This window comes from Mugil cephalus, chromosome 22 (genome assembly GCF_022458985.1).
Source record: "Mugil cephalus isolate CIBA_MC_2020 chromosome 22, CIBA_Mcephalus_1.1, whole genome shotgun sequence".
NCBI classification, from domain to species: domain Eukaryota; kingdom Metazoa; phylum Chordata; class Actinopteri; order Mugiliformes; family Mugilidae; genus Mugil; species Mugil cephalus.
This window is the reverse complement of record NC_061791.1, coordinates 8,881,215-8,908,884: the sequence shown is the minus strand read 5'-3', so window position 1 is coordinate 8,908,884 and position 27,670 is coordinate 8,881,215. Positions and strand designations below refer to the sequence as shown.

The window sequence follows — 27,670 nt, the reverse complement described above, 5'->3', positions numbered from 1 at the left end:
ATCAACCTCATCCCACCCTCCTACCTTCCTCTTTTCTTTCGACCGAGCTCCCAGCCGCTGCCCTCCCCTCTTTCTCTCTCTCTCTCTCAGCCTTTTTCGTATTATCTCTCCCTCCGTGCTCCACCTCCCTCATCCTCTTTCTGTCACTGTGGGAGAGCTGCAGGCAGACAGAGGCAGCATACACTAATGTTACTATATTTGACACACACACATATTCTCCTGCCACACGCACCACTGCACACACATACGGGAAAGAGGAAGCCGAGGGTGGGTGGGTGGGTGTTTGGAGGGTGGAGGGTGGGGGGGTGGCACCGGGCGTACAAAGGCAAACTAGAAAGACGACGGCCCCTCAAGTGTCCCAGCGCACACGGACGCACACATGCTCCGACGCGTGCTAAGTGCAGGAATCACAAACATAGCGACACACAGAAAAGGGGCAGCGCGTGACGCCAGCAACCTAACGCCGTTGTCTCTCTCTCAGACACACACACACACACACACACGCACACACACATACGCGCACTCCCCGTCTCTCTCTTCTTCACTCGCGCCTCTCAGACACACGGCAGCGCACAAACCAGCGAGCAGGCAGGACAGCGCTGGACGTATCACTCACATAGGAAATAGATCCAGAAGAAAAGGATTAACTATCTCCATCCCTCTCCTCTCCCTCTAAGGACCTTATCCTCTCTTCCCTCCTTTTGTGCCTCAAAGCCTCTCTTCACCTCGTTTTTTTTTTTTTCTGCAATCCCTCATTTTATTCAACCTCTCTCCCCCCCCCCCCCCACCCCCCACCCCACACACAATCCCTCCTTTTTCCACAATTCATTGGTGGGTTGAAGGGAAGCTTGGGGGATTGTCTCTCAACAGAAAGAAGGATTATTCTCACATTATTCGTTTGAGCGTAATCGCGAATGTATGGATTTCTCCGGCTGAAAGTGGAGGCAGTTTTTCCTCCGATGTTTTGCTCCGCGAAAGATTCTTGAGCTCTTTTAAAAACATACATTTTTTGGAGGGACAGCTGACGGCAGGAAGCTATAAGGCTGGTTCTGTTTTGAGATATTTGGGCATAAGGTAAGTGTCCGTTGGGTGGTGGTAGTTTTATGCACCTTGCCGAAACACTTGATTAACTGCTCCTCTTTTGCTTTTTTGACCCAAAGTGAAGATGGATCATGTTGCACGAAGTAGAAATGTAAATGTATTTCTTTCTAGAAACAAATAGACGTTTTTGCGCCGCTGGATGATGCTGACTTTTGGACAAAGGTCATGTAAATAAGATGCATATTTGTGTTTGTGTTTGGGGAAAAAAGCCTGCAGAGGTGAGCAACTAGGAACGTATCTTGAAGAGCATAAATGATGATAAATATTTTTGATTTCTGATCATAAGAACCCTTTATTATAAAACGAAGCTTGAGAGAAAATGTGCTCGTAGCCTAACTCCTCATGCGTAATGCTTTTGAGTTTCAGCCAAGCTACGGTTGATACAGTGCACACCTTAAGCATATTTTTGGCACAGCTAGTGTAAATATGCCCAAAGGTACCAACCTCAGATGTAGTAAACATTACACAACGCACTCAAAGGTTCCCACTCAATACCCGATCATTCATAGCGATAGGAGTCAAGTAAAAAAAAAAAAGTTTCTGTCACTTTCTGCTTCTTTGCAAACATCAATATCAGGTCTGACTGGATGGATTACACAGCGTGGTACACTGTATATGGTTCTAGCGTAGACGTGCAACTCTGAAATGTTATTATATTTGGATGTAGACTCAAGTGTACAATCTTATCAACATGAGGGAAAAGCAGTGGCAACACAGCAGATGTAAGATTAGGAGCAATCTGTGCTTGGTATCTTGTTCTGCTAAATCTCCATGTTCAAACACGAGTTAGAAGATTTCACGCAAACTTGGTCGACAACCTGATTACCCATATAATGTATTAGTAATGCATTGCTCTGGGATTACCACTGGGGAAAACGGAACATAAATAATAACTGCAAAATCCAGGAAATGCATCTTTAACTTTATTTATGTTGTGTTTTTCTCTTTTGGGACATGAAGTACACTCAATGTAACAGTAGAATGGAGGAAAACTGGGGCAGATGTGTTCAAGTGGCACCGGATCGTTTATTATCACGCGCGCATTTATACCACGATTATCGTCGATGCCGATACACCGTGACAGCCCCAGTTCCCTTCTTTCCGTGACCCTCACGTCATCGTATCTTCTGTAATTTGAGCACATTTGAAACCACTGCACTGTAGACGGTCTAACCCTGTTTCAGACAGCGTGACATAAGAGTCATTAACTTGGAAAAAAGTGCGCCGTGATTAAATGACGATGCTCGTGAGGCTTCGTCACCCTGACGTCTGCATCAGCTAACAATGAAAGGCAGTCTTCTGATTGCCCGGTCCTAACACAGATGCAGTCTGACACCGTTCTAGAGACAGTTGTGATCACTAATTAATCATGTGGTCAGTGCAGTAGTCGGGTACGTCCGCTTAAAAATCTCACCTCAGGGGAGTCTGATAGCTTTTGGGAAGTCATTCATCAAAAAGTGACTGATGTGGCCAATTTTTTAAACCAGGTATTCCGCATGACACGTCAAAACTACTACAAGCTACTACGTTATTGTTCGAAAAGGTGCAGAGGAGTATTGTACAAACGCAGTTAAAATGCAATATAGTCAAATAAAAATAGATCTCAGTTGTCAAATCCAGCGCAGACCATCTTTATCGCATTTTTGTCTCTTCAGAGCAGAGGGAAACGTACTGGAGAAACATCTATTCGAATGATATACACATATTGTACTGCACAATATGAGAACATCTATATGCATCCAAAATAGAATATCTGAACATATTTTTGTACCTTTACAGTTCTATTCGTCAAGCTACCAGCGTGTGTGTTATGCTGCCCCAATCTCTCCCCTCTCCTGTGTAAGAAAGCCATTAAAAATTGATTTAGGGAGCTTGGCTGCCTCTCTCTGCTTTTGTTAGCAGCCTGCGCACGAACACAAGACACACAACAACGGACACAAACGTTTATGGACACGTATGCACGCAACACTGTTGAGTCATCGTGACTTTTTATTCTTTTCGTGCGTAAAAAAAGAGAAAGAAACTAAAAAACAGGACAAAACGAAGTTAAAAGGGAATGATTTGTCGATGTGCTCGTTTTTGGGGGTTACACACATTAAACACTCAACGCACACACACACGGCCGGCCTTCACACGCGGATAGTCGCCCCCGTGCGCAAAGGTGGTGGCAAATTGGGAAGAGTTCCAGCCACGATGAATAAAGACTATCGGCCAAATGGGCCTGTCACACAAACCATGAAATACTTAAGTGGGCAAATCGGGCAAAGGCGTGCGCACACGAGCAACACACACACACACTCTTATGTGGAACATATAAAGACTTTCGCCTCTTTGTCAGCGTATTATGGATTTCCAGATGGCTCCAATGTGGGTAGGAATTGATTTATGGGCGATAACCTGTTTTTGCAGCGGCTCAATACTAAATAAACGGTTGTGTCGTACATTATCCAGCTGTTTTGTACACCTAGAGGAATTTGTGTTGTTGACGGGAGTTGAGTCACGATGGGAAAGTTTCACTGAGACGTAGAGTCGACGCATATCTAACGGAGTTTGCATTCTTCCAGAGCGATGGTAGTGGATGGGGGGCGTAAACTAGAAATGGATCTGCAGGATCACAAAATACGAATTTCTCAAGCACGAATGAATAAAACATCACCGAGACATTCTTCGCGTCTCTTCTTCGACCTCCTCGCGTATTTGAAGCGTGCAGGAGAAAAGACGCGAGGTGACGCAATGGAAGCGGGCACTTATCTCGGCACCCAGGTGTGCGGTTAAACTTTCAAGCAAACGCCGCTCGACTCGACAAGAAGCCTCCGCGACACCTTGTAGAACATAAGTGCGGCTTAGGAGCGAATACGAAGAATGAAAACTGGGGATGTATGGAGGCGAGCGGGGAGGCGAGAGAGGCGGGGAGGCGGTGTCACTCGATTCCCCCCCGACATGCGGGGCGCCTCTGACAGCCGAGTATCGACACGTGTGCGTACACGAACGTGCACGGGTGCGCGCGGTAAGATTTCGGCTGCCCCTGTGTCCAGGTCAAGCTGGTAAAAAAAGCTTTCTGAGAATAGCCTGACAGGCGGACTTGCCGCCACATCACTCGTTTAGCGTGATGGGAACTGATGGGGACTGATGGGGAAACAGCAACACGTGGTTGCCGAGGTGACCTTCTGCTGCAGCTCCACTGCTACGATTTGAGGGACAAGTTCCAGCATGATCACATATTACCATATGAATGAATAAATTACCTGCACGATTTTTACATTTTTAATGATTTTTCATCCATTTCCCTTCATTTGAAATCGGGATGGAGGTAGCTAATGCTAAGCTAATGAGATGTGAAAGCGGGGCCAATAATTGCTGTCTCAATGGACACATTCAGATGACTCATTTCACATTGTTCTCATAATGTAACACGTTCTTTCTCGCCATGCCTCTCCCCCGGAATAAATCAAAGTAAACATACACAAAGTCATGAATCATTTGATGAATGGCCAACACGAAAACCACGGCAACACTTACAGTCCCAGAGCTGGAGAAGGAATTAAAAATTGATTTCACCGGGCCTGGAAATTGCCACGGAAATATTTAATTTGGACAAACAATTACGGCCGAGGAAAAACAGCGTTCCACCCAAAGTGTGAAGAATGCCTTGTTAATTCTTGTACAGTATGTGAGCAGTGGCGCTGCAGTTGTGTATTAATCTATACACACAAAGACAAAAAGAAGGCTGCGACACCAACTGGGATGTGAGCTGCAGCCAGATTCACTTGTTTTCTATTGTTAAGCCGTTACCTTCATGAACAACGTGACTCTTGTGAGAGGTCAAAAACAAAGGATGGGACTTTGTTTGCTACGGTCTGAGAATTATTTGTCACTGTAAATGCAGAGACTTGTACGGTTCAGAAAGCGTGGGGCTGTTTTCTGTGGCTACAGTTTTTCAGATGCTCCTCAAACTCCTCAGGCTAGTGGACAGCTAGGTGGCTAACTGTAATAAACCTTAGCATTAGCTTAACTCAAAAGAACACAGAGTCAGTCATGTCCCTTCAAAGAGCTACAATTCCCACGACTAGACCATTGTTATTTTTAACTAATTGCAAAATAATGGACTACCTCCATTAACGCATACTAAGAGCGACGTGTGAGTCCAGTGGCCACGTAACAGGTTACCCATGGCTACAATTGCGGTTTTGATAAAAATATAACTAAAAAATAAACAAATAAATACTGGCGCGTGTTAAAATCTGAGTCAGAGAGGGCAATAGTCCCTAATTCATTTCTTTTATTTCTAATTTAGTTTTTCAAATGAGGCTCGTGTGCTCGTTTGAAAAGAACAACTGAAATTTCCCAGCAGAGGCTGGCTAATGTGACTTTAATCACATGCAGGAAATCCATCTGCTGAATATCCTCGCTACATGCCTCGGCTCCTTTGTCAAAGGAGGGAAGAAGACGGAGCAGGGGAGAGCGACAGAATGAAGGAGAGAGATGAGGAGGAGGAGGAGGAAAAAAGGAGGGAGCTGAATATTGATGAATGAAGGGCACGGAGAGACGGGGAAGACGGAGAAGCAAATGACTAAATGCTGCAGAGGAGAGGAGGAGGAAAGGAAAGCGTGATGTGAGGAGAGATGATAGAGATGAGAGAGCAGGGAGATTGGAAGTGTTTTCAGAATTTGCTCAGTGTGTGGCAGGTACTAATAACAATGATGATAACACAAACAGCGCCACTGGGGCCCAAACACACTTCAACACACACACATACGATGCATTTCAAGAGGTTGTGGAGGAGAACTGTGATGCCCTCCATGTTTACCCATTGCACTTATTTTTACCTCCCCTCCCTTTCTGGCATTTCCTGCCATTTCCTTTTTATCCCTTCATCACCTCCTCTCCTCATCGTCACTCTCTCTCTTACTTGACTTACTTCCAACTCCTCTCTTCTCCTGTCTTGTCCTTTCCCCCAATTTCCATATATAACCAGCAGTAAATAACTTACTGTCACTCTGAGCAGATTGATGAGTTTTCCTTTAGGAGGTGACTCACTGTCCCCGCTCCGCTATTTGCATAGAGCAGATATCAATCTTTCGGGTTGCTTTCATCGGTCGTCTGCGCACACGTCTCGTTTTTTAATTTATTTTCCATCCGCGTTGTTCATTTTCTTAACGCGCCTCTTGAAGGTGGTACAGGTGTGGATTTACATAACAGGAGCACATGAGCGCGAACACGTGCACAAACGCGCCTTTCGCGCCCATTCAACCGAATGGCAGAATGAACAGAAAAAGCCTGGAGCCTCCCCTCCTCCCCCCCCGACAACAAACGCAACTAACCATTGAAAAACAGGCTAATCTGATTAGTGCGATATTTCACACACTGCTGATTGGGTTTTGATGGTACTCCGAGAGAAAGGCACGTCTCGCGGCGGCACTTCGGGGCATATTCAAAAATTACTCTGATTGGCCCCGGGGGGAGCGAGTCAACAGTCAGCCGCGCCGCACGAGATTTCTCCGGGACGATGATTCCCCCCCCACCCCCCCACCCGCTCGTAAAATTCATCTTCCCTGTAATGACTCAACGGCGACAAGACGACTTCTTTTCTCAAAGCGCGCGGGGCATGTTTCATTACGCCGCCGTGATTGGAAGCGGTCATCGTTTTTCAACTTGAGTTTTTAATCAGGAGAAGTGGCGTGAAGTCCACGTGTTTCCATGTCCGACTAATGCAACACGCCAAACGCAAGTAATCGCTGTAATTATTGGCTAGAACACCATGTTTTTAAGGCAGGAAGCAGAGTTGCTGACTGTAAGCGTGCCGCAACATTAAAACCACTGACAGGTGAAGTGAATAACACTGGATATCTTGTTACAATGCAATGTTCTGCTGGGAAACATTCGGCCCTGGCATGTGGATGTTAATGTTGTTGTCAAGGCGCTCACATCCCAAAGCGGCGACGCTCACCCCGGCAGGATAATGCAACCTTCCACACCTCAAAAACACAAAAATGTGTCTGAGTATCGAGTAATTTTAAAGGGGTGAACCTTAAGTTTACCGGCTACTCCTAAGGTTTGGCTTTACCTATATTTATCCAGCAGAGGTTGAAGAGTATGACCAGCACTGTACTATATTGCTCAGGGGCAGGAAGTGTTTCTCTATACCCTTTCCCTCCATCTTTCCATCATCCTCCCTCCCCGTGTCCCTCCTCCGTCGGTCTCTGTGCCAGACAGTGGCAGTGGGGGGTCTGTCTGTGTTAAAGGCAAACTGATTGTGTGAACTACCAAAGACACACACATCTATTATTCATGCCTATGAGATGCCGGGGAAGGCTGGTTTGTCACGCACGTACACACATATGGATCGAGGAAAGGTGCGAACACACGCGCAGGCATGGAAATACGATTTTAATGCATGCAAGGAGGCTTCCTCGCCGAGCGTTCAAAAACACAGCGTCCCGCTGCGCCAGCCTCCGCCGCTGAGCGCGCATGCACACGTGTACTTGAGTTTCCAAATCCCTGCGCGGTGACAAATTGATGTGGTATGGTCTCAGAATATGGTTTTGGATTTAGATGTTGTTCGACTCACGATGTTGTTCTGTCTCTCTTTCTGCGTTTAGGTGATTTGGTGTAGTTTCTCACCACTGCCGCCCTAGTGGAGGCGGCAGGCATGGCGGCTTGACCGCCCCCATAGCCCCGCCCCCCTCGGACAGAGGAAGGCCGCAGAGCCGCGTGTCATGCCGCCCCACACCCAACCCCCTGGGGGCTTCGGCCACCCCCCGGCGAGATCTACCATCTACTTGGCCAGACCCGGTGAGTGAAATGGAAGGTGAAAGAAGGGAGGAATCAATACTCTCTGCTCGGCTCCTAGTCTGTTTTATTCACATCTGTTGTACTCCGAACTACGCATGAAAGGAGGAACATGGTCTGTTTTGACAGCTGCTAATGTTAGCATGCCCAGAATGACTGAACACACACACACACACACACACACACAAACACAAAGGATGAGGACACCGAGCATACTGTTGGCACATGCCAAGTCTTCCAGTGAATATAACGATAGAGCCAGCGGTCTGTAGAATCAAAATAGATCCCGTCTTTTTCTTCCTTTACTACTTAATTTACCTTCATTTCCTGTCCAATCACATTTTCCCCTCCTTTACTTTCTCTTCACCTCACAATCTTGTTTGTGTTTTTGTCAAATATCTTTCCTCTGTCCATCCCTTTTCGCCTGTTCACTTCTCCCAGCCACACACAGACCCTAATCGTCCTCCGTGTCCCCATCTCTTACCGCGGGTACACTCAGTCAAAACAGAAATCCATCAGAAGTCGGGTGGCATGGCAACAGATAGGACAGCTGTATGCATGTGTGTGTATATATGTGTGTGTGTGTTGTGGATCAGATGGTGGAGTGGAGGGATCCTGCTCACTGGCAGATTCCAGACACTTGCTCAGTTAATAGGCAAACAAGAGAGAGAGCGTCACTTCTTCCTTTTGCTTTGCATCTAGTACGATGCACACGGACACATGTTGCGCTCTCTGCAGGAAATTAACGGTTTAAAAAAAAAAGAAAAAAAAAAAGGAGATCTTCCTGTTGGAGAGGTATTATATTATTGTTCCAAGAGGTGTCTGGCAAAAACGCCCCCGCAAAGCTGTGTAACACTGGGGACACTAAATAACAGGGCAACACTATCTGTCAGAACCTCCACACACCCACACAAAACCTCTAAGTCAATAGATACACCTCCCTCTGGGTTGCTCTGCCTCTCCGTGTCTCCGTCTCTTCATTTACCTCTCCTCTACCTTCTCTCCAGCCTTCCTCTCCATCTCTGAATCGAATTCAAGTTATCTAGCTCAACTTAGTTGCCGCGCTTGTTATGAAGAGTAACATTAAAGCTACTCAGGAACTGGAATTCATCAGTCGTTAAAAATGATTTCTTTAACCTTCGTTGCGTCATCCTTGCAATTACATCGAATGTAGGACAATACGCCAATGCTTAAACAGTCTCCCTCTCAGTTTAAATCAATGTATTTCATTGGCGCAAAATGTGAATCAGAGATATTGTCTTTTTACCACAGCTGTTTTCTTAGCTTGCTTTTTCGGCGTCTTTCGCGTTTCTCTCACAAAGCCAAGAAGCTCTCTGATCTATGCTGTTACTCCACGCAAGCTGTCACACACAAACACACTGGCAGATGCACAGCAAAGGAGTAGAAAGGATCTGTCAGATTACTACAGCATTGACGATCCAATCATCAAGGACGTGCTCAGGCAGTAGTTCATTTGGAATAACATAACTCTAACCGCAGAAATGTAGCAAAACTCATAGATGTGCTCTAGATGATGTGAGTTAGCGTTGGCCATATTTTATTTCCAGCTAATGTCAGAGCAAATATTATGTGGGATAGAGCACTGCGATGTTTCTTGAAAGGTTTGGGCAGATTTTTATGTAACGATGTAAATGTTGTTGTGCTTAATGATCAATAAATGTATTTGTATTCAATATTTTTTTTTTTGCATAAATTATTACCTAGAACATTGTACACACACACACACACATATATATATATGGGCGACATATTTGTGACGCTTAGGCGACCGGGTCAGAGCATCTGCAAAACTGCAGCTCTTGTGGGTTGTTCCCAGTCTGCAGCAGTCAGTACAGATTAAAAGTTACCCAAGGAAGGAAAAAAGTTGAACCAGAGACACGGTGATGGACGCACGAGGGGAGCAAAGGCAGTAGCTCAAACTGCAGATAAAGTTTGTTAATGCTAGCAGTTTTGGTAGGAATACATCTATGTGTGTATGAATTGTTTACTCGGGGAACAGCCTCTTGCCTATGAGGGTGAACTTGGTCTGCAGCAATGTTCAGGAGGTGATATGTGACAACATTATATCCAGTTATATCCACTTTAATGGTTGGTGGTATTAATGTTGTGGCTGATCTGTTTATTTTAGTAGTGGTGGGAAGTGCTGGCTGGTGTTCACCCGTATCCCTGCTCTGTGCACATTTATATTTATCCATTAATTCGGCAGTAGATGTGTAGTAGATGTGGGTCCACACTCTCTGCAGGTTCTTTTTTAAACATTTCTATTCAAAGATCTCTCCTTTTAAAGGGAGAATTTCTGGGTATGAAGGCATCAAAAAATAATAATAATACTAACAGTGCAAAATAGACGTGGAGAGCACAAAATGTAACTGACACTGAGAGTAAAAGGGAGGAAGCAAGAAAAAAAAAGATGGAGACAGTGGGGAGTAGAGGGGAGGTGGAGGAAGAGGAAGAGATGTGAGATCAAAGAGGTGCACTGAAAGAAAGAAGGAAGAGTGTGGAAAGGATCGGATGGAGGAGGAGAGGTGAGAGGAGATGAGAATAGAGGGGTATATGAGCAACACAGAGAACATATGGTGCCTCCAGTTCATATAAACAAATATATTATGCAGTCATCTGCGTATGTGTTAATGCACCTTGGTGCAGCCGCAAACAAAGCAATTTAGATGATCACAAAGCGGTTAATCAATAGAGAAACTGGCAGAAAGAGTTGAGGATTTGCCTTTGAATGATATACCGTCGACTGAGACAGTAATATGTGGTTTGAAATGGAGCCATAATATAAGCCTTAATGGACAGAAAATTATATTTTTGGACCGGGAACAGCAGCAGCTATCAGGTTGTTACACTGACTGATTAACAAACTGGCAAGTCGTCAGTTCGCATACAAAAGATGAAATCACTGTTCGACAAGTGGCCAGGAAATTGTTGGATTTTAACTCTTTAAGGTGAGCTCAGGACACTTGTCACTTCTTCTGGGATGTTGGGTTTGGCATAAATCCACAGCACTGCGACAATGTCTGCAGCATTAGGTTTGGAGTGGAGCCCTGATCCCTTCGCATAGTGTTATATGAGACGTGGAATTAAACAGAAAGAGCAGCTTGTTAGCAAACCATCCAAAGCATGTGGCAAATTCAAGCGCGTAATCAATAGCTATTTCAGCTATGAGATTGACAGTTATTTTGAGACACGGGGGTGAAATGTCCAAATAGTAATAGAAGCGAAGAAACACAGATGGTTTGACAGCATTGTTCCCCTTTTTGTGCAAAACTGTGCTGACTTTGAGTTATATTTTTTGTAAGCAGATTTATTTATTCCTCTGTATCTTTCTAGGATTGTAGAAATGTTATCATATGCCAGCAGGGGACTGTGGATTTGACCCCTGAACTGCTTACAGGCTGTGGCTTGTATGTCAGTGATCTAGGAATTAAAATACAGCCTTTGGTGGCGGTGATTTGATGTCAGCTCGGTTGTCACGCCATGTGGGAATAAGAAGATTTGTTCTGCGGAGGTGACCTTGAGCTACCTCCATCCATCGGTCCACGATACAGTGCAAGCAAATACCTGCCAGGGCAGGATGCCAGGGTTACCTCCCCTTCTGTTTTGACCACGGTACAGTTTGGTGCAGCTACAGCAAGAATGCACCATATGAAACACCCAAATACATGGTCCTGGCCCACTTTCAAAGGACGTTGGCAGGGATAAATCTGGATAATCCCCTGCACCACAAACACCACGACTCCAGTTCAGCCCTCAACGAAATGAAACTGACACAGTATTACACTCACAGCATAGTCCAGCATGGATTGAGATTGAGGCTGATAAGCTATAATGATCAGAGCAAAGCCTACTCCTGAGAGGAAATAGTACTTTACCCACTAAGTAATCATAGATAATGGTTGATAATGGTCCTGTATAATATATCCTTTTGAGATGTGCTCATTTTTGTCTTGGTGAACACTCCACACACCTCTAAAGAGGGCACGCAATTAGCAAGATATGAGATCTCTAACACTGCACAACAAAGTCTATTTTCAGGATAAGGGCTTGTACTTCACACCTGTCTATCTATATATACACACCAAGATCTCACAGCCACTGCCAGAAGTTTAGAACACTTTCACTCAGTTAGGTACACTGGTGACGACAAATACAGCCCTGCACTAAACACCCCTTCACCACAGCACAAGTTTCAGTGTAAGAAAGATGTTGATTGAACAGAACAACCATTTTCTGCTCTTTAGCCTAGTCCTAGGGTTGCCAAAGCAATAGAAACATGTCATGTGTATACACGCAATACAATTGAATGCTACTATTATTGCAGTTCAAACTTCCCCATTTATTTTTAAACAATTGCTGAATACCAATAACCTTCACGAGGCTAAGATGAAGCGCACAACTATTATATTAGAATGCATTTGTTTTGTGAGCGAGGGCAAAACAATAAAACAAGCTATGAACTTCAGAAAGCACGTGTGCACAGTGTGCACAGCGTCCTTCAATTTCTTTCCAAATGCTAAATGTTTTCAGCCTTGGACTGAGGCACTGTCGTGCGGCGAAGTGCTACAAAGACACCGTGATAAAGTGAAATGTGTAGCAGCTCTGGAGGTGCTCAAAAACCGCCCTGAAATGATGCTTTACTGATCATTTGTTTCTCATCACCTCCTCCGCCTTTATCTCTGCCTTTGTCTTACCTGTCACTCCGGCTAATTAATAGCCGCTATCGTGCAAAAAAAAAAGTGTCACCCGCGTGTCACACACTCCCATGGGCCGTGCGAGTGCGTGCGCCCCGACAAATTGATACAAATAGCATGAATTAGAGAGGCAGATCAGCCTACACATTATCCACTCACCACTCCGAGTCAAAATAACGATTCTGTCTCACCGATGCAGAATTCATCGCGGGAGAAATGGACATGGGAGAGACAGAAGGGAAGAAGGGAGAGGGTAAACAGAGGGATGAAGAAAGAAAGACAGAGCGATAATTGGAGGTTATCCCAGAGGGAGAAGAGGCAGAGATAAATAAATAAATAAATAAAATAAGATTTTAGAGAACGCTCTCTTCCTCGTCTCACTGTCAGCTGGTGTTCAGACTTAAACCCTTACTCCCTATTCCTGCTTATCCTTAACTGCTGCATATTTGTCACCTTGTGTGTGCGTGTGCGACCATGACTTCCTGTGTGTGGGTAAGAGATTATGCACGGCCGTCAGGTGGAAAGGTTGCGGGCGTGACAGAAAGCAGATAAGGCAGGTTAAACGCCGATAAGGATTTAACGCGAGCCACAAACTTCTCTCGCATCTGCCACCCCCCCCCCCTCGTGTCCTCTTTAACGTGGCCTGCGGTTGCTACGGTAACGCGACAGCATTATTACGAGACCGTGATACCGTCCGGTACGCTTGTATACACGTATTATTGCGGTCTTTTATGTCTTTCAAATTAAGAACACAAACAGAAGAGCGCAAAGGGACACTGTGTGTAGAAGGAAATTCAAACACAGACACACACACACACACACACACACACACTGGCTGTCTATTTTCTATCTCCTAAGTAAATAAGGTCTTGGGTTACAGTGGAGTTTAGACATGTAACAACCCTCTGACAAATTGCTCAGACACTGCTGCCGTAGGAAAAATAGGCTCTACGTGTTGAGATGATGTTGATGGCTATGGCTGAAATGCAGAAAACATATCATACGTCATAATATATACTATTTGTAGTCCACATTGATTGAAACTTTTTAAGACTTTTATCATTTTTTTGTCTGGTAAAAGTAGTTGCAGATATCATCACAAAAGACCATGGTTACGTCTTTAGATTGCTTGTTTTAATCGATGCTTTCAGATTGTCTTGACGAGGACACTTTGAGTTTGCTGGGTCTACATCGCCTATAATGTTGCATCAAGTAAAGCGTGTCACGGACCGGGAGTCAAATCCAAACCTCTCGCTGTAAAAGCAGCAGGGCAGATTCGGTTCGGGCTCACAGCGCAGTGTAAAACATTAAAGAGTTTGGAGGTACAGGCGGAGCGCGGGCCCGCTGCGTGGAGGACAGCTGGCCGTCCCCGTAACAAGATAGCCCGAGTCTGTCGCCCGCATGGAAAACAGCTTGGCCCCGGGTAACATGCGACTGGGCTCGGTAACAGAAGTGCCCTTGGTGGTGACATCATGGCTGGGTCCAGTGTCACCCAGGGGCCCTCCTGGATATAAACTTACAGACAGATGAGGCCTAGAAGATGACGAGAGGCGTCGCCTTGGAGACGTTGTCAAATATCACGAGGTCAACAGAGATAATTTAGTTTAGTCTTAGTTTAATCTTTCACCTACAGAAAAGTGAAATAATAAATACGAGTGCAAACATACACTAACATTTATAATACCCTAATAAGAAGGCTGGTTGGGCTTGAGAAATATCTATTTACAACTTTAATAATCATCGGCATTTAGCAAAAGAGGCCAACACTATTATACTAAAAGCAGTCTGCAGGAGTTTAAATAATTCAGTCTGAACTTTTTAAAAAAAAAAAAATCTAAATCTGTACATTGTTCATTCTGGTTAGACTGTAAAATTTTCATGACTGTCACCACTGACAACTAGGCGGTGATATCGGAGTCTGAGGAGTAATACGCCTCTAAAAGTCTCGCTCTGATCAAACGGAGACATCTCGCTGCGCCTCACTGCCGTGTCTCGGTTTGTTTCCCCCCCTTCTGCTGAGAGCATCGCCAGCCTACATTCGCCTAAAAGTGTGCGCAATTTTTTATGGCGTGTGTTTGGGAATTCTTATAAAAGATTCAGCCCGGAGTCTGTTTGGACTGAATCGCGCTGCAACAGAGCCACTTAAAGCCTATCTGGACTGAACCCTCCGTATCTCCCTCTCAGCGTGGCAGAACGTTTTCCTTCTGGTTTGGCTGCGCGGAGCGCTGCATCAGAGAGGATTTGGAGCAGCTAAAATAATCCAAAAACAACAACCGCCACCTCCTCCACGAGAGCGGCTAAAACCACTCATAAATGTTGGAAGATCTGCTCCGGCTCTGGGGGAGGAACGGTGGTGGTGGTGGTGGGGGGGTGTTATGATGTACAGTAGTAGGGGGAGAAAATAAAAGAGGGGTAGTTTTCAGTCGGAAGGAAAGAAAGAATAAAGACAGCAAACTGCATTTGCAGAATAAAAACAGAGACAACTGCACGAAGGCAACAGCAACTTTGAATCTTACATCATATGAGAAGGAACCATGAAAATCAGCTCTATTTCTCTCTCGTTATTTCCCTGTTCCTCTCTCTCTCTCTGTTTTATAACAGTGCTTCTACCTGGGAGCTACATTGTCGTCACAAATCTCCTGCACTACAGCACCTTTTCAAACAGCTCCAACCAGTTATGAGAAAATTCACAGCCGGCGCGCGGCAAAATCCTCCCAGACACCTCCGAAGAATTTCCATTACAAACTGGGACATCTCAGGTCGTTTCGTGACACTTACAAATCTCTCCAGTGAGGTGAAGTTTTTTTCCTAGAGATTAGGATTATACGCAAGGATGGAGAGGAGAGGATGACGGCGGGAGTTCACACACACACACACACACATATAGTGGTGTTTCATACGAGGTCGTAGGATGCCTCAGCTTTCTTTTAATCTTTTTTGGATCAGTATGGAAAATGGGGCAGCGGCCTGGTTGAGGAAGGTCATGTTCCGTCTGGCAGAGGGGGGAAAAAAAAAAAAAAAAAACTGAGAAAGGATGCTATTTCTAGACTCTTGCAATCTGTGTCTTCTCAGAATTGCACAATGTCCAGCGGTTTCAAGGGCGTTATGCAATTAAAATGGGAAAGTGGTTTAGGTTTAATTGTAAATGTATTATTTAATACAATTATTCATTTATAATTACTTGAGATAGACCTGAAACACAAGGCTAAGGCTATAATATAGTGTTTTCAATCAGAACCTTGCTTTGAAAGAAATGTCTGCTGATTGGTTATTATAGCACCATATATATATATATATATATATATCAACAGACACGTCAAAACGGCAACAACGAACTACTGGAAACAAACGTGTCTAAACGTTCAGGAAATACCTTTTTTTAGCAGCAGGTGGCAGTACTCTCTATTTGTTATTCAGAAGGAGAAACTAGAATAGCCACTATTAGCTGAGAGGCTAGGACACCAGCTATCATCATCTCAATCATCTACTTAAACGTTTAATTTTGTACTGAAAACATAATTGTTCCCTAACATGATGAATAATCATGATTCCAATACTAAAATAATCGTGATTATCATTTTGGCCATAATTGTGCTGCATCTCACTGCTCAGTCACTTAGACTTAATAGTGGAAGTATTTCTCTATTTGCATGTTCAGATGAGACGAAGATCTGAACTTCTGAGACGAACGTTGATCTTCTAGTGCACTGGTTGCCAAGGTGATTAGCCAGCCAGAGCGAGAGTTAATTTGTCTATATAAGACTGTCAGACTGAAGAAGGAAAACCCTTCATCGGGCATCAGCAATAATATACAACATCACTTTATCTGACTGTCCGGCTGAAAATATTTTGACACATCGCAAAATGAAAAGTTAATGTGTCAATTAATGATGTGTGGATTCTATTTGGCTGCTCCAGTGTCAGGCTCACGGTGCAGCTGACATTCATCATTTAACACTGCTTTCAAAAGTCTGCACTGTAAAAAAGAAAAAAAGCTCATTATTTTCCAATTAGAATCGATATCAATTTGCGATAGTGCTGAGTAAGCGCCTATCACCGAGCCCTCCTCTCCATTCCAGATGGCTTCATATTTAATTTTGTTTACTGTCAATTTATAACCAGCTTAAAGGGAATAAAAAATAGTTTCACTGGGATACATAAAACATCTTCTCACTGCATCACAACAAATTTTGTATTCAATCAGTAAGGAGAAACAGAAGCCCCTGAGGAAAGTCAAGTCACTTTTGAAGGATGATGTGACTTTCATTACGTTCTCGCTCATAACTTCTAGTTTGTTTTTTTTTTGGCAAGTTACGGGACATTTCATTGAGTTTCATCACATTCAGAGCCGATATGCATAGTGGGAGAGAACAACGTCTCAATTATGTGAATGTGTGTGTGTGTGTGTGTGTGTGTGAGAGAGAGAGAGAGAGAGAGAGAGAGAGAGAGGAAATTAAAAAAGAAAGCAAATGAAGAGAAAAGCAGATGGACACACAGAGAGAGAAATTACAACAACCAGGGAGCGGGTGAGACACAGTGTGACAAGAGGCGGCCACACACTGAGAAATAGATGCTAATAACATGCAGATGATGCAAGCGAGGAAATGTGCAGGAGAAGCAGCAGAAGAGTGTTGTCAGGATGTGAAGAAGTCCGTGTCTGGAGTTTAGACGAGAGTAGTTTTCTTAATATTACGCTTTGGTGCCGCTTAACACACACACACACACACACATATACACACACACACACAAGCGTATTTCCGAATCGTGCTGATAAGTTATTGGATGGAAACAAAGCCAGCCACTGTAACGAGACACTGAGGGAATACAGAGCAGCGCTGAGAGACTTGAAGTGAAAGGGAATGAGAAAGATAAAGAGACTTGAGTGTGTGTGTGTGTGTGTGGTTGAAGGGGGCGACCTAGGTTGATGCAGAGAAACAAGAATGCATGAAAGGGTGCGAAATAAAGCAAAGGAGCAAAAAGTAAAAGATGAAACAGCATAGGGAAACAAACAGGAGGGATAAAACTATAAAACTAGAGAAAATAAAAACATGAGATAATGAGGAAACAAACGCAAGAAAGCATTGATTTGAAAACGAAATAAAACAGACAAGAGATCCCTTACGAGTGTCTCCGAGGAAAGAAGCTGCTTTGAGATGCACAAAACAACTAAGAAACCAACAAACTCACTCGTTCATAAATACACAAGTTCGGGAGTTCTGCCACCTCCACAACATTTGCACAATTTCTCATCTCTCGGATGTACACGCAAAAACAAAAGCTACGGCTTTTAATCAGACAAACAGTGAGAAATCATCTTCTTGAGGTTTAAATGAGCATGGAAACAGGGCACAAAACTGTGTAAATTAAAATTTTCTGTGCAATTCCCACATTAAATTACCGAAGCTGAACCGCCTCGGGCACGGGAAGGACGTGTCTTAGGAGTGAGCTGCTGTTTCCTCTGCATGATTCTGGGTATCTTTGAATCTTTTACACAACTTTTGGACTTCCTAATTCCATCTTTTCTAACGCTGACCTCTGAAATAAATTGGAAGAATGAGAGACTATTTCACGGGCAGTTAATGTAGTTTTATCATGTGTCTGGCAAATTTATTCTTTGACTTTGTTTCTGTTACAATCCTCGTCATAACGCTCTGCTTCTACGCATCACTGGAGCGATAATACCCTCGAAAAATTAAAGAACCACGTTTCTCCTGTCGTCCTTTGTCCTCCTCCAGTTTTCCTCTGCGTCCTCTGCCTCCTGGCTGCGCTGCTGCCGCCGGCCTCCTCCTGCCCTCCTCCCTGCCTCTGCTCCTCGGACGGCCTAGTGGTGGACTGCGTGGGCCGGGGTCTCTCCTCCCTGCCTCCCTTACACCTCCTGCCTCCGGGGAGCCGCTCCCTCCTGCTAACCAACAACAAGCTGGCCTCGCTGGGAGCCTCCGCCTTCGCTAACCTCTCCTCTCTGGAGGTCTGTAGCCTGTTGTTTTATTGTCGTCATTGAAGTTTTTTTTTTAAACCGACTCCGAGTTGTACGGCAGAGTCAGATCAGCGGTCAACTCGCACCCGCCCAGGACAATGAATAATACTGTTTGGGTGAATCTAATATTGAAGAAACTGCAGACAACCTCTGCTCTCAGTCAGAAAAGTCAAGAAAAGTTGACATTTTCGGGGTCTTGAAGGCTGCTCAGCACTTTCATATTGTGTGGCAAGCCGAGGCTACTTGGTATTAAACATACTGCAGCAAAAAATGATGGATAGTTCCTGTGCGGTATATGCAACCTCATTAATTATAGTATCTAGCTGGTCTTTACTTCCAGTATTAAATACCACTACTGTCAGATTAAATGCACTGCGTGTATTCTTTGCCAATCTGGGAACCCATCAACTATTATTTCATTACTTAGCCTCGGGGGCCAAAGGCCAGTGTTTCAGGGCGACCTGTGTGGTCAGCGGATGTCAATGCCAACCAGATAATATGCGAAAACCAGAAAGCCTCCGACAGAAACGTCTTGTCCCCTGCCTACAGACTACGTATAAACACTTACAGAGATGAATCCGCTGGCAACGCTTACAATACAGTTTTAAACTGGTAATTTATGTGGATTTTCACATCATCCTTACCAAAGGGCTCTCTGTGTTAGCCTCAAATGAAGTGCCAGTCGAGGGTATTAAATGTAAATCAAAGTTTGCAGTCTCTGCAAGTCTCTTAGAAAGGTTTAAATTTTAAGTATTTTGCCTCAGCCAAATGTTTAAAATGAAAAAGTGTATGTAATTGGAAATGTAATCTGTGTGTTCTAGGAGCTGGACCTCTCCAACAACTACCTGGACAATTTACCGGCTGGGCTATTCAGAGACATGTCCAACTTGACGAGGCTGACTCTGCACAACAACTCACTAACAGTAACGGACAGGGAACTCTTCCAGGTGAGTTGCAGACTCTCAACAGCCTCAAATATTCTCCACTCAAAATGCATGGTGGACACTTATTTATCGGACAAACCAATCCATCTAAACGCTCTGTGAATAAATAAAGGAAGCTGTGTCAGCTTCTGGATTAGGATCTGTTTATAGAGCCAAACTCAGGAGATACAGTGACATGTCTGGGCTTATGTCCAGGTGCTAAATTAGTAATAAGCCATTTGCACAACACTTCCATCCGCTTCTATCTGAACCGAAACAGTCAGTGTGACAAACTTGTGTCGTGTCTTCCCTGAAGATTCGTCCATCAAGTCATTTTATGAAAAGACGGTACAGTATCACACAAACAACGACCTGGTTTCGATGTGTCTACAGGGTTTGGGGGGTCTTCAGAGACTGGACTTGTCATTGAACGGTTTGTCCTCGGTTCCTCTGGGCCTGCTGGACGAGCTGCAGAGCCTCAGGTAGAAACACTCTGACATGATTTATTTAAGCTCCCTTATAGACCTATACAGCAGTATGACCCCCACATCCTAATGCAGTTATACTTACTATTATCTCTTTTGATTATATTATCATTATTTTTCCCAGGTGGCTGTCCCTAGCGGGTAACAGGCTTCACGGTTTGGAAAGGGCAGCGTTTGAGCCGCTGGCCAATCTGCAACATCTGGAACTGGGGCAAAATCCCTGGGAATGTGACTGCAACCTCCGTGATTTCAAACACTGGATGGAGTGGCTGCTGTACAGAGGTGAATGTTTGATTTATGATACAAGAACTTCTAAAGGGTGTGCTTGACTTGAGTAAAGACGGAGAAAAAGAAGGCAAGGGAGTTGTGAAAGGTTGGGCAGAAACTAGAGAATACCACCTAAAATCGGATGTTCAACGAATGTTCACCTTCTTAATATTGTCCAGGTCTCCCTTGTGCCTCCAAAACAGTTGGAGGCACAGAGAATAGACATGGGCCTTCTGAGGGTGTCCTGGAAGTTATTAGTGGGGGAATTTGGATCCTATAGGTTGAGGCGATGGGCCTCTATGGATCATCCCACAGATATCTGATCAGATTTGGATCAACTTGGGAGGACAGGAGGCCACACATTGTGGGCTGCATCCAGTTGGAGATTGCTGCAGCCATCAAGGAGTGTCATTGCTATGGGGTGGGGGGGCCTGGTCTGGTCTAGGCGGGTGGTACATGTCTAAGTAACATCCACATGAATGCTACATGCAAAAGTTTCCCAGCAGAACATCGCATTGTAAAAAAGATGGTCAGTGTTATTTATTTCACCTGTCTGTGGTTTTAATGTTGTGGCTGATTGGTGTAGACGTGACTAGATGTTCGTTTCCATCTGAGCATGCCCGGGCTTCTAGCTACATAATGCAAGCGCATGCAAGCGGCGCATGAAAGCACATTACTGCGCTCACTGTGTGTCTTTGTGTACTGTATCCACGTGTCTCTGCAGGCTGTTAGTGCATCAGATAACCACAGCTGCTCTCATCATGTGTAAAAAATCTACATTCACCTCAGCGCCTTGGGCCTCAGCTGTCCCGCTAATGAAGCATCCCTCTTCCCTTTTCTGCTCCATTCTCCTCTCCGCTTCATTCTGCTCTCTCCTGCCTTCGCCGGGCTCCACTCCAGTGCGGTTCAGACGGAGGCTGACACGCGGCGGACGTGATAATTTAATAGTCATCAGAGCAGCGGCGAATTTCACAAGGGGACATTTCATGACGTGAAATCGCGGCATAAGCCGTTAGAAGCGCGGATGACGCACAGTCAGTGTTGCAGAAAGCAAGACAAAGAGCACAACAAGTGTGCAGAGCTTACAGTCTGTGCTGACTCCTATCTGCTTCAAACGTTTCCAAGCGTGCACAGTTGTATTATTTGGAAAGAGATCCGTGTTTGCAGAGGGAATTGTTGTGTCTCACGCGGACATAAAAGCATCTGGGGGCTAAATACAGCTTCCCATTCGGTCTTTTATTAAACCTTCTCGTCGTACATGTATGTGAGGGCTCAGATCAATGGCGACCTTGAGAGGAGTACTATGTTGGGAGACACATGCAGCATGTGATGAAAACAAAGCAGATCCCCCACCCTCCTGCCGCCTGTGGGAATTAGTGACTCAGATATTTCTCTCTTCCACACACACTAGAGCTGTGCTGAAGCTAGGCATGTCATCACATGAATTATAGAAGGGCTTAGTTGAGGCTATCTCCAACTTAGTGTAGAGGGTACAGCAAACTGTGCGCGTGTTAAGTGATGTATGACTCATCCTCGTGTTTGCACAACCAGCCCCCTCTCTGTCTTTCCCTCTCTTTCGGTTAATTGGTTGTGCTTTACAGGCATAAGGCATTTCATAAATGACCTCTCCCTCTCCCCGTGTCTCTGCGTCCCTTTCTCTCTCCCTCCAGGAGGGAAGGTGGACGCCGTGGAGTGCACGCTGCCGAAGGATCTGCGTGGGCGAGACATCCGCGGCGTGCCGGTGGAAATGTTCAACTACTGCCTTCAACTCGAAGACGAGAACGGAGGGGGAGAGGGTTCTCGCGCCGGGCAGGGAGGCGGCCCTCCGTGCAGCAGGAACGCTCTCAATCCCACGCCGGTTTCTGACGGCGGCGGCGGCGGCAACGCCGGCGACGACTCCTCTTCGAACGGCGGGGAGGCGGCGTCGGAGTGCGTGCGCGCCCGCTACCGACCGGTGAGCGTGCGCCGCGCCATCGGCACGGTGGTGATCGCCGGCGTGGTGTGCGGCATCGTCTGCATCATGATGGTCGCCGCGGCGGCCTACGGGTGCATCTACGCCTCCCTGATGGCCAAGTACCAGCGGGAGCTGAAGAAGAGGCAGCCGCTGATGGGCGACGGAGACGGTGATGGGGAGGACAGGGAGGAGAAACAGATCTCCTCGGTGGCCTGAAAAGAGTGATGGCGCGGGGGAGGGTCGGCATGTCAAAGGGGTGAAGGCTGGAAGGGGTGAAAATTAAAAGGGCTCAAAGAGGAGAGAGATGGAAGAGCTTGTTTTATACACACGGTTGTAGTATCTCTCCCTCTGACTCTCAAACTGACACCTCTCTCCCACTTTTTGTCTTCCTTTCCTCGTCCTTTTTCTATTTTTATCCTTCTCCCTCTCTGTCCCTCTCGCTAACGTACTCCCTCACACACGTACCTTATCTGCTCCCTGATTTTCTCTTCCATTCGGACCCATTCTCACCGCAGTATTTGTTACCAATCATCCCTCCAATTCGCCTACCGACCACCTACTGCTGCTGAATTTACCACTATATTGGCTAAGAGGGGGAAAAAAAAATGATTTGGTACTCTCTCTAGTCTTGTATGAAACATATCATTTCAACTGTTACAGAAGACTCACGGTGGATGGCCAGTCAGTGTTTGTCAACACAGGTGGAAATTTCAGGGATTCATAGCATGTACGGTGTTGACTGGACCAACGATCACAACGAGATGGATTTGTGGTAACGGGCAGTGCCTGTTTTACGCTTGTTTTATTTGCATCGTTCTCCTTCTTAACCTCTCTTAAAGCCAATCGTTCCTCCAAGAAACCAGAACCAGAACCTCAGCCTGCCCTCTCCCAGCCTAATCCTCCTCTGATGTTCCCTTGAGTCTTTTAAGAGCCCAGGAAATTGCAGATGTTGGGAAATTAGGAGGAAACAAAGGGAAACTTGATGTATAATCAAAAAAAAACGATTCAGTTCTTACTGTCAAAGCCTCTCTACTTCTTAGTCACAGGGAAAATGCGAAGGAAAGATCAAGTGTTGCTGGAAGAAATCCAATACACAATGAGCCTCCTGATATACAGAACCATTTGGTATTGAGAAACTGATTAGCCACTGATCACCAGACGTTTTGACTGGTAGAGAAGAGCTCTCCCAAATTTTGGACCGGATGTCACCTTTTCTCTGAACCTTCCATCTGTGTCCAACGTGGGAGCTCTGCATGAGAATCTGCAACAGATCTTGTCACTCAGCTCACAGGGGACAGAGCCATTTAACTGGAATCCAAATTTTCGGTATTTGTCTTCTTCAGAATACGGATCTCATTTGTTGCTTGTAAACGATCAGCGCCTCTTATCGTGGTTAAAAAATAACGATCGCGGACTTATTTTCTGGTGTTGCTCGGACTATGCTTCCAGATCAGAAAAGGTTTAAAACCAATTCCTGGGATTCGAAGGACCACAGACTTTGCTTTATAGCTGATATTGTTTGTTCCAAATACATTTTCAGACTCATTTCACTCTTCAAGAGGTGAATGTTTGCTACTATGGCACGAAAAAACTATCTCAGAGAACCCTGTCTCCTGGTAAGGACTACAGAAAAAAAATAAAAAATCATCTAAGGACTACAAACTTCAAACTCCTGCACTTTATTTACCCAATCAGATGCCCTGTGGCCTCCCTCTCTGTCGCTCTGTCCCTCCTCCCCTACCTTCTCTTCCTTTCTAAACTGGACGATTTGCCCAGAGGGATTATAAAGAAAGAGGGATTAAACTAAAAAGCTGCTATTTTCCCCCTCTTCCTTCTCATCTCTGTATCTCTCAATCCATCTTTCCATGCAGTGCTATTTGTGGAAAGGTCTTATCAGGCACCTTTATCCGTTCTTTTTATCCAACCTTTCACCCATATTGAGTTGTTCTTGAACGGTCAACAATATGAAATGGAAACCGTGTCGCTATAACATGAATATATTTTTTGGTTAAAAAAATGTAGCCATTCACCCCCCCCAAAAACTTAGCTTGCTATGCCTTGTGTAGTCTTTTCATTGACACCCTTAATTATGCCTAGAGATTTTTCCCTGAACACTTGGTTGAGCTCAATGGCATCCATTGCATATTGTCCAACCCGTACACTAAAACAATTGCTCCCTTTGAATTTCTGATTGGCCGGAAAGACCTATATCAATAGTGTGTTATCTTATACCTGGGTATGATGCAGATAAGTATATAATTATAGTAGTCTTCTATGGTGTGTTGGCCCAGCAATCCCAAAAATGTTCTTTCGATGTACCTGTTTTACGGTTTTCATGTGTCAGCTCATGATGTATGTCTTCTGTTGTGGCTCCTGTGTTCTGTTTTAGGTTTTAAGATCTCAGTAATGATTATTTGTCGTGTCCATTTATTTGTGTTCAATAGTTAATGGTAAAGTTTCCATGCGATTCATAGAAAGAGTTTGGATAGAGTGTTTTGAAAGGGCCCCAAACTGCCTCATCTCTGAAAATCAACAGGGTCACTTTGTAGATGACAGGGACAGAATAACAAGATTTAGCCAACCTATAACGTACATTACCATCTATGGAGGCATATGTTGCTGTCCGGATGTGAGACAGAACATCTGTGTCTTCAAGATGTTGGGTTAAGGGTTGGTGGTTTAGAGATAGCAACTAACCAAGCACAATAAAAGACCAGATAAATACAATGGTTTAATGACAAATATGTCAAAGTTAATGTTCTCAGAGAACCAAGTATTGACGTTTTTCAGTTTTATGAATACCCTTACCTCTACATGTTTACTATATATATTTGTCTGTACATTTCATTCTAATTCTTACTAATTGTCCAGATATAATTTATCCCATGAAAGATCAGGGTTCACAAAGATGAGAATATTTCATATTCCCGCCAAGAATTGGTCAAGTCTGCAAGGTGACTCAGGTGACTAATGTTAAGATGGTCTTTTGGTCAACTATCCAACTGGTTGGTCAATACACTCTCATTAGACCAAATTCTTATTGATTGGACTATTGTGGTGTGGTGTTATTTTCATAAGGGGAAAAGTGCTACATCAATAGCCGCCCATGATTAGTCAATTATCCCCGGAGCAATAGGCGACAGGTCAGTGGAAAGTGGTAGATCTAGAAACTGGTGATCTAGTGCAGTTTACTGAACGTTTATTCAAAGTAGAGTTGCTACAAAATAACTGATACGATATTGAAGAAGTTATTGGTGTGACCAACAAAAAGGTGTGAACTTGTGTCACATCTGGGATGCAGATGTCAACGGGAAAGGTGCAGGCTGGTCAGCTCTGAGTTGGTTTTTATTATTTCAGTATAAAATAATAAGGTTTAAATTGTTTAATAATTCACTGCTGCCAAGAGGTGCAGTGCAGATTTTAGCCATGAAAAAAATACCTGGCTAAAGAGTAGGTATAATAGGCTATAGCCATAGTCATTTTCATATCACCTTGATTTAAATAACTACAACACAGCGTTGAACTTCAGAGACTCTGAGGCAGTAACTGATAGAAAAGCAACAGCTAAACTCTGTCTATGGATCTAGAAACACTGTCCTCTCACCCCCCTGGTCTGCAGGTCTTGTGTTGTCGATAGCTAAGTATCTTAGCTAGCTGAATCCTGTTCCTATAGCCTGTGTGTTTGTGTAACAAATAATAAATTATAGTTTGTTACGTAAAAACTGGAGCAGCCATTATGACTGAGGGCCTCTACCACTACACTGGCCAGAAATCTATGGTGTGTTGTGTTATTATGACGATTGTGACTATGACGATGGTGATACGACGACGGTGATGAAGCATTTCCTGGTCAATATGCATTGATTTAAATAAAAAAAAAAAAAAAAAAAAAAAAACATATTACATTTATTTATTTTCAGCCTTTCAAGCCATGTCATTGGTCTGGATGTAAAATTGACATGACGTCGAGGGTCATTATCTTCTCAAATGGAAAAAAGGAAATGACTTGAGGTGAAGGAAAATGTTATTTTGGGTGACAGAGAAAGTCAAGAGGGGAAATAAATACACTGTTAAATGAAAGCATAAATCAGATATAATAACTGCTCCTCTTTATACTTTACCTTATCTCATTTTTTTTTGTCCTTCTTTACCCGCTATCTCCTCTCACCTTTCTCTCATCCCCTTCCTCCTTACCTTCCACCTCGCTTATCTTGTCTCAATTTATCTTTCTGTCGCCTATTCTCCCATCATCTTTTCAGTCTTTTTCGGTCTCCTTTCTCTCATCGCTGTCCTCTTTATCCTCTATGCTCTGTCTGGTCTATTGTGTCTTATTTCACCTTTTCAACTTCTCCCCTTTTCTCTTGCCGTCGTCTCCACCTCCCACTCCATGTCAAATATCCCCTCTCTGCCCTTCATTCTTTCCCAACTCTGTCCTTCTTCTTCTTCTTCTTCTTCTTTTTTTAATTTAACTACTTGTCGCTGTTTCTTCCTCCTGTTCTCAGCCTGCCTCTCTCTCAGCGTATTAGGTTTATTTACATACAGCCTGTCACTTCTGTTGCTGAGATATACTAATCCATCCCTGATCCCTGGAACAGCATACACACTGTGACTGCTTTGTAGTCATCATTTACTCATTTAGGATCAGCCTCTGAAACACCAGATCTTTCGAATTCATCTAAGGGGGAGGAATTAAATCACCACCGAATCAGCATGAAAGCTAAACACATGGCCCACTGAGGTACTGGTGGAAAACTGACCACACATTCTTTTCAGATAAACACTGCCATCCAGTGGTCATTAGTTTAATAGCAGCCTTAATAGCCATGCAATATTACATATTAGTTGAATTTAGGAATATTTGAAAAATAAATTAACCCACACACAAGAGAATAATTGTGCAGACCTGCACCTGAATCTGAAGCAACTATTTTTATCATGGCACATCTCACAGAGTTTTTTGACAGTTTTTCTCATTGTGTTTTCATGTGCCACACACATTTCAAGAATCATCCCAGCGGTGGGTCGGGCGCAGCTTTTTGTGTGTGCACGCACTTGTACGTGTGGCATTTTTTACCAGGCATCTTCTAAATATTTGATCCGCATATGTTCAGGAAAGTGAAAGTCACTCGACAAGAAGGCGACGTACAGGAAACGAGCACGAGCAAGGATGACATGACAGGGAGAGAGCAGAGTAACAAGGGGAAGAGAAAAGTAGAAAATGTCAAGGGGAGAGAAGAGAAAAACGTCTGACGTCTTAGGAAAAGAGAGAGGGTTTAAATAGTTTCTGTTATATTCCAGGCAGAGTTAATGCTCCGCAGTGAGGAGAACAAATTAGTACAGCTAGTCAAAAACTGTACTGTACTCAGGATAAACAGATTTTAGACAATAGCAGATTATAACACATTCAGTAAGATGAACCACAGACAAAAGGAGCAACAGTGAGAATCACATGCAGTGAGATT

General features: G+C 44.3%; 2 protein-coding genes across 5 annotated transcripts in view; one reads left to right on the top strand and one right to left on the bottom strand.

Annotated features, from left to right (window-relative positions):
* cacna2d4a (calcium channel, voltage-dependent, alpha 2/delta subunit 4a) overlaps positions 1 to 27,670 on the bottom strand; it is an 83,741-nt gene that overhangs the window by 32,943 nt on the left and 23,128 nt on the right. The window lies entirely within an intron of this gene.
* On the top strand, positions 55 to 26,104 carry lrtm2a (leucine-rich repeats and transmembrane domains 2a). The gene is made up of 7 exons (XM_047575330.1): positions 55 to 1,074; positions 7,701 to 7,893; positions 18,341 to 18,570; positions 19,401 to 19,526; positions 19,896 to 19,984; positions 20,112 to 20,269; positions 21,925 to 26,104. The coding sequence occupies exons 2-7, from the start codon at positions 7,818 to 7,820 to the stop codon at positions 22,422 to 22,424; spliced, it is 1,179 nt and encodes a 392-aa protein (XP_047431286.1). The 5' UTR covers positions 55 to 1,074; positions 7,701 to 7,817; the 3' UTR covers positions 22,425 to 26,104.

What these genes read in the sequence shown, in the direction of transcription:
- lrtm2a (XM_047575330.1), top strand. Translation starts at nt 7,818, where the DNA reads ATGCCGCCCCACACCCAACCCCCTGGGGGCTTCGGCCACCCCCCGGCG. An exon ending in CATCTACTTGGCCAGACCCG is followed by an intron (nt 7,894 to 18,340) that starts GTGAGTGAAATG and finishes GTCCTCCTCCAG; the next exon opens with TTTTCCTCTGCGTCCTCTGC. An exon ending in GGAGTGGCTGCTGTACAGAG is followed by an intron (nt 20,270 to 21,924) that starts GTGAATGTTTGA and finishes CTCTCCCTCCAG; the next exon opens with GAGGGAAGGTGGACGCCGTG.